This window comes from Scomber scombrus, chromosome 16, assembly GCF_963691925.1.
Source record: "Scomber scombrus chromosome 16, fScoSco1.1, whole genome shotgun sequence".
In the NCBI taxonomy this organism is placed as follows: domain Eukaryota; kingdom Metazoa; phylum Chordata; class Actinopteri; order Scombriformes; family Scombridae; genus Scomber; species Scomber scombrus.
Window position 1 is genome coordinate 12,299,392 of NC_084985.1, and position 7,767 is coordinate 12,307,158.

A 7,767-nucleotide genomic window follows, 5' to 3' on the forward strand; every position below is an offset into this window, starting at 1 on the left:
GAAATAAATAATGCGTTATTGCAAAGTCTTCAATTGTACGTGTAACTGTTATTAAAAAAAAAAGGGAAAAAAAGCCACAAAGTATTTTTTTAATCGCTTTATTGTGTGACGCGCTGTTTTTGACCCTCGCGAGCCACCGTTGGCAGCAGTACACACGTGATCCAGTCATTTGACAGGACAAAACACGGCAGTCCATCAAACATCAGGCGACATGGACCATCACCGGATCGACAGGGTGGGCCTCCTGTCCCCCCTGGAGGAGTCCAGCGCAGAGATCAGCAGAGACAGTGGCATCGTGTCGCAGAGTGCCAGCAGTCTGTCCATGGTCAGCGACATCCTGAGCAGCGGATCCGTGTCGCAGAGCCCCAGCTTTGGCGCAGCGGCTAATGTCATCCCACAAAGCCCCAGCCAAAGCCCCAGCCTCCACCAAGCAGCAGAGCCCGGGACAGCAGAGGAGCACGACCCGGAGCAGGACGACGAGGTGCTGAGACACACCGCCCTCAGCTACTCCTCCTACATCAGGGCGACAGCTGGAGAAGAGGTTTGTGTTGTAGTTGCTGTGAGATTTATCAAGGTAGCTCACGTTTATATTACTGCGATAAGCTCAGAGTGCGATACAGATAAGATGTAATATTATTATTATTATTATGGTAATTAGCTAACAAGAGTTCCAGTAAAACAAACACTGCGGGTCTTGACATTGACTGCACATTATTTAGGTTTACTGTTTTATGTCAGTAAAGTCAAGTTTAACAGTCCAAAATAAGATCTAACCAAAATCTGACATCCTGATACAACACCACACCCCCCAGTACCTCCCACTCCACTCACTAATAATAATAATAATAATAACAATTATAATGCACCCTTCAAAACAAAATGTGCTTCACAATAAACATTTTAAATGCAAGTAAAAGATCCAAAGTAAATAAGAAAGATAAGAAAAAAAAATACCATAAAAATGACTCTTAACCCTTACATACCGTTTTACGGTCAAAGTTAACTCATTTTTAACATTTGAGAGCTGGTAAAAACACAATATACACATTTCTTCTAGGTGGACTTTTCCCTAATGTGACCCCGAATATACAAAAATGTCTTTTTTTTTCTTCTATAAATAAGAGAATTTATGAATGTGAATTGGTGTAGAGACTAATTATCAGTCAGAGTATGAACAGTATGTAAGGGTTAAGAAGAAATTTAAAAGGTGACACTGGGTTTGCCTGCCTTAGATCTCCAGGCACAGCTGAGGGGCCCGAACAGCAAAGGCCCGGTCCCCTCTAGTAACATGTCGAGATGTAGGAACCATCAGTGGGGCCAAGCTGGAAGATCTCAATCGGCGGTCAGGCTCATAAAGACTTAGCAATTCACAAATATAGGAAGGATACTGACCATTCAATGTTTTGAAAACCCTGCAGTAAAATCTTGAAATCAATTTTCAAACTCACAGGTAACCAGTGAAGGGCAGCAAGGATATGTGTGATGTGGTCACTTTTCTTAAAACCTGAGGAATGACCGCATTACTAGGATTAGGATTAAGACTCAAACCATACAACACTCACTGTATGCACGAGTGTATTTACTTTGTCTTACTATGTAAACCCCAGGAACATTGCACATGTAGTATATACCTCAGATTTTCTGCACATGGTACATTTATTTTTATCTGTATTTTGTATGTAAATCTAAGGAACATTTCACATGTATATAATCTCAGGAATTTCTGCATATTGCACATTTAAATATTGCAGATGTATTTACACAAAGATCCAGTTTACTTTATATAGTATTTTATTTATCATATTTTGTCCTTTTTTATTGTTAATTCTACTTTCAGTACACTTTCACCCTTACGCTGCTACTCATTTCCACTGTACTGCTGTGACAATTTGACTTTCTCCCAAGGGGGATCAATAAAGATATATCTTATCTTATTTTATCTTATGTTATCATAGGTCAATTCAAATCTCGATAACGATGCATATCATGATATTGCACATTTTCTATGAATTCAATTAATTCATAGTTTCTGGTGTGTGTCCCGTTCCCATATTGATATTGTGATGTGCTTTCACTTATTTACACAATCAGATGTTTGATAAATAATCATCAGTAATGTGCATATAATAACTACAGTAAATTGGTGAAGGCTAATAATAAAACAGCAAGAACAGTTTGGTAAGTTCAGAAAACTACATCAATTCACTGTAATTCAGCCTTTAAAACTAGGAAAAGACAACACTTATGCCATATTATGATATCCAAAATCTAAGAAGATATCTAGTCATAAGCATTGCTATTATTCAGCCTGTGAAAACAGATATGTAACGTTTTCTTTTGCCCTGTTTTCAGATTTATCTCCGCAAGCATGTGTGGCTCTCAGTCTAGCCTCCATTACAAATCTGAGGTGCTGAATAAAACCCATTAGATGCAATATCATAAACATAAATGGTCTGAGCCCACAGAGACCCTCAAAACAGCTCTCGTATGTGTTTGTAGGTATTGATTTTCACTTGTGATAGACTGACTGACTGACATTAACTGGATATGCGTGATACAAGACAATTTATGAAGAAGCTGAGTGAGCTAGTTGACTCTGTAGGAGGACAAAGGCCACTGTATTTGGGTCCTGTGGTTCTTACTGACACAATTTAAAGGCATATGATTCACTTTCAGCTGGAGCTGGTGTGTGGGACTAACTCTGAAGTGCATGGAAGTTTTAGGTTCGCTCATTTGATTTGTTGAAGCCCTTTGAGGCAAATCTGTAATATTGGGCTATTTAAAATGACTTGACGGGTCAGTAGCTTTACTTTGTGTGTGTTTCTTTTTCTGTGTATAACATTTTGCGACCTTTTCTTCTAGATCCTGTGCTTAGAGAAAAGCTTGGAAGAAATGCTGACGAGAGTAGACGAGTTTGTTGGGATGCTGGATATGGTAAGTTAGGTCACGCTATGAAACCGTAACAAATTATGAATGTATGGTATGAGAGCTGCAACGATTAGTCGATTAGTTAAGTAGTTGCAACTATTGTGTCCCAACCAACTATTGTTGGTTGGGACACAAAAGGACATTTTAGGTTGCATCCTGGGCTTTGGGAAACCATGTTCTAACATTTTATGGACCAAACAGCTAATCAATTAATCTATACAGATTCTCATGTTTACTGAATTACATGCATATTTCTCTCTTACATCCCTTTGTGTTTCGTCTCCAGATTCGTAATGATACTTCCCAGATAGTGAATGAAAACCTACCTCAAATCCAACAGAAGTCGGATGAAATGAGACAAATATACAGAAGAATTGATAAGTTAGAGGTAAGTGATGGATGAAGGGATTTTTACTTGGTTTTATATCAAATATTTTTGTCCTCAGTCAGTTTGAATGCACATGCGCTCCAGTGAATAACATCCTGGGATCAAAGCAGACCGAAAAATACGCCAACAAGGATTCTGAAATCATTATATAACATAATAAAAAATTGATAATAAATTCATCTGATAGAGCACTGACAGACTATTTCCTTTTTTCTTTGTGCACTAAAGGAAATAAACATTGGTTTTAGGGTGCAACATGTTCCTGTTTTCAGATCCTAATAATATTTCACACACTGATGAACTAATGGTTGGTCACAGAGTGAAAACAGTTACTTTCACATAGTTGTTCTTTTCATTTTCATTCTTCATCTAAAGGCATGTCTTGTTTACATTCACAAATATTTGCTACCAAAATTTTCCAGTGATATCATTTTTCTCTATTTACTCCTTTGTCACAGAAGACCAAGAGAATTGTGTTAGAAAACTGACCTTGTTATAATAAATGTAGTCGATTGGTACATGCCTTCTCACTTGAAGAGTTTTCTTTTCTACCATTAAAAAAAATAAAAATAAAACTAGAAGAGTGCACTCAGCCAACTGCAGATCTCTGTCAGGTGTGAACAGTCAACATAGTTGTGAAGATAACAGAAACAGGGATTTATTCATCTTGTATCGTGCCTAACTTTAGTGGATCATAACATTATCAGGTATGGAATGAATCAGCAAAGGATCCAGTTCAAGATAAGACCAAACTTTTCTGGTGATATCAGTTTTTGAGCCACTAAGTAAACCTTATTTTAGTCGTGCTGATTGCCATAACTGCTTTTTGCTTTGTCATAAATCATATCATAAAATGGCGACGACTGCTGAAAAGGTGAAAGTCTAAGCTTTACGATAGTATCATAACGAGTCATGTTGCAAAATAGGCTTTTTAGAAATTGTGAATCACCATAACTACGAGAGGTTGTTAAGCACACAGTTATAAATGTGCACAAAAACTATAAGGCTGATGAGTCCAGTACTGTCTGAGATTAGCTGCAGACACACCCACAAAACCAAACACATGTTCCCCTCTTATGCCTGGTGGAAATAATAAAAGTTATTAAAACCTTCAGAGATTGCGTTAGGCACAGTCTTGGCAATGAATGAATGCCTAGCTGGTCTTAATAAACCTTTTTGTTTTATATTTGTGTGAAGTTTTATTGGTTGATCTGTGGATTGAAGGTTTCTTATTCTGCACAGGTTGAAGAGGAACATTTGTTGCTTCAGGCTTTATACATTTAACTTGACTTGCTTGCAGGATTTTGTAAAGATGGTGGGAGCCAATGTCAGTGCCATGGAGGAGCAGGTCACGCAGGCAGAGGGAGAACTAGGAACACTACCGGGTGCTTTCAAGAAGATACTGCGCACAATGAGTGTCCCAGGCTTCTTAAATGTGAGAGCTCCTTTATATGTTTGTCACTTTTTTTGGTGCATTAATTTCATGTGTTTTAACAACCATGGCCAGTGAATTAAGGGTTTAATTGTTTTTTTTTCACTTCCAATTGTTTGCTGACATCCAGTGAAGCTGAATGTCATGTATTGCACCTTTTTAAGATTTTTAATTTACGTATTTTTTACTCATAGAAACCGGCCAGCCCAAGAAGACCAGCACCACATCAGCGTCAAGAGATCCCCAGCGTGTTCCGGACAGATGATTATTTCACATCGCAGCCCGAGCAGTGACAAACATATGACAACATGTAACAGATAACTTGGTTCTAACCTCAGAGGCCTGTTGGGTGAAACTGTGGAGACAACTTTTACTGCCATCCATTGCAAAGAGGATCTATTGGTGCAGTGGCCTCAACAAAGCAATAGTAGCCTTTCTGAACAAGTCACTGGAAGTCAAGTGCGTGAAGACGTTCTGCGTTTTTTGAGTGTCGTACTTCTGGCAGCAACAAGCACTGAACTGTAGCAAAATGATATTTCATTTTTTTTTAAAGTGCCTAACTGGTTATTTCTGTCCATCTTGTTTTCACTAATTGTGAAGAAAACAATGTAAAGATGTTAGATTTGTAACGAGTCAGATGGTCAAAATCATCCCACTTGCCAATAGGACACTGAGAAGAAGGTACAATAGGAGGAGTAGTAAAGATCTTCAGATGTATGACATGACGATCAATCCAGCTTTTTTTTTTTTTATAAATTACATTCCTGTTACTGGTGTTTGTAAAAACCTGCACGCTGTTATCGATTAATCTGTATTTCTAATGTCTAATCAGTCACCCCAAGCAATATTGGTCTTATCCAATTAAGCATTTCAAGTCTTCCATTTCCAAATATTCAATGTAATTTCTAGCCTGATGTTACTGGCTACATATTTGAAGGCACATTCTTTTAAAAACAAAACAAAAAAAGCACAGTTTAGAGGAGTTGTGTTAGTTTCACAAGTCAGACTGTTTGATATATCAAAGTTTGGTGAAGCTGTGATTTGAGTTTTTAACAATGCTCGGAGGAACCTGGGAGACAACTGGACCTTAGATATGTAATGTAGCTCTTGCCCTTCAAACCAAGTTAAAACAATAATGGTCACAGCTATGATTCATTATTTGATTCATTATTTGCCAAAAAAAATAGTTAGAAATAAATATGTTTCAGTTACAGGTTAATTTTGGTCACGTTTTTAAAATAATAAAGATTTATGATTTAAGTGTTTTTGTTGAATATCCAATTATTAGCCCCCCCCCCCCCCCCCCCCCCCCTCTTCTTTACAGTTTTTTTCTGATTGCCTAGGCACTATCTTTGAAACTATAAACTATTTTGCAACTCTACACACTAACCACAAAACCTTACACCAAACCAGCAAAACATTATACATTTCTTGCAAAACTCTTAAAATTCTAAAAAAAAAAAAAACATTTGTTTTTAAGAACACTTGTGGCTTTTTCTTTTTCTGTGTGCAGGGCAGCAGTTTGTCCATACATGTAGTAAACAAACATACACACAGCTTTCCACATGTGTAAAGTATGGATATGTATTCTGAACATAAAAAAAAACTATCAGTACAAATAAGGAGGATCAAAATGTTTTAACACTCCTCAAACAACAAAAGCGCAGGACAAGAAAACAGAAACATTTGTGTTAGAAAAAAAAAGAGCAGAAAGAAATTATTTGTGCTTATTTGTGCTTCATCCACATCACAGCATAATAATAATAATAATAATTTGATTTATAGAGCGCTTTTAACAGGACTCAAAGACGCTTTACAGAATCAAAGACAACTTCAAACAATAAAGCCATACAGAATAAATGAAAACACAATCCATAAAAGCAATGCAGAGAAGAAAAAACAAAACAGAAAAGCAAAACAATTAAAAGAAAACATCAAAACAACCAAACATTAAAAGCGGATTTAAAAAGGTCTTAAGAAGTGATTTGAATTTGATTAGGTCAGTACAGTGACGGAAGGATTTGAGGAGTGAGTCCCAGAGAGTCAGGGCGGGAACAGCAGTTTATATTAGATGTGGTAAGGGTTGGGGAGCCAGCGCCCAAGCTCTGTTTTGTAAGTGAACTGATTTTCAAAAAGTGTTTTCACAGGTGTCAAAAGTGGAAATGCAATTGGCAAAACAGTGCATTGGCCACAAGTGTTAATGGTTCCAAAGATAAAGCTTCAAAAATCACTGTTAGTGTTTAACCCTCACATACTGTTCATATTCTGACTCATAATTAGTCTTTACACTAATTCACATGTATAAATCCCCCATCAGTCATTAATAAATATTTGATTAATATTATAGAGAAAAAAAAAATACATGCAAAAATGATGCGTTTTATGTCCATGTTTGTATACTGTGGGTCACATTAACTAACCTCCTTTCCACCCCTCTCATGACCAAGCACCGGACCTTGGGGGGGGGGACTCTGTTCCCAAATCCCTGTGACTGCACTGACCTAATCAAATCCCTTCTAAAGACTCACCTTTTTAATCTGCTTTTAATGTTTGATTGTTTTGTTGTTTTGTTTTTATTTGTTTTGTTTTCCTATTTTAGTTTTTTCTTCCCCCACATTGCTTTTATTGATTGTGTTTTCATTTATTCTGTATGTTTTTTTTTTGTCTTTGATTCTGTAAAGTGTCTTTGAGTTTTGTTAAAAGTGCTCTATAAAATAAATGTGTTATTATTTATTATTATTAGGAAAAATCTGGTTAAAAGAAATGTGTATAGGGTGTTTTTACAGCTTTTAAATGTAAAAATAGGTCAAATTTGACCCTGTACATTATGTAAGGGTTAAGCATTCAGAAAAAAACTGAGTTAAACCTTTATCCCTCAGTTCAGTCTGTCAGGCAGCCTTCCAGCCTGTTTACAGATCCCGCCGGAAGAGCTCCTGACAGTCTGAACTCATGGATTAAATTTAAATAATATCTGAGCTTTCATTGGTCAGCTTCCAGGTTACGTCACACTGTCGTCATA

At 37.0% G+C, this 7,767-nt stretch overlaps 1 protein-coding gene across 1 annotated transcript; it reads left to right on the forward strand.

Moving 5' to 3' along the window:
- The first annotated feature begins 211 nt into the window (after positions 1-211).
- bloc1s4 (biogenesis of lysosomal organelles complex-1, subunit 4, cappuccino) lies at positions 212-5,313 on the forward strand. Its single transcript, XM_062436182.1, has 5 exons — positions 212-541; positions 2,863-2,934; positions 3,215-3,316; positions 4,617-4,751; positions 4,943-5,313. Exons 1-5 carry the CDS (start codon positions 212-214, stop codon positions 5,039-5,041), a joined length of 738 nt encoding a protein of 245 aa, XP_062292166.1. The 3' UTR covers positions 5,042-5,313.
- The last annotated feature ends 2,454 nt before the right edge of the window (positions 5,314-7,767 follow it).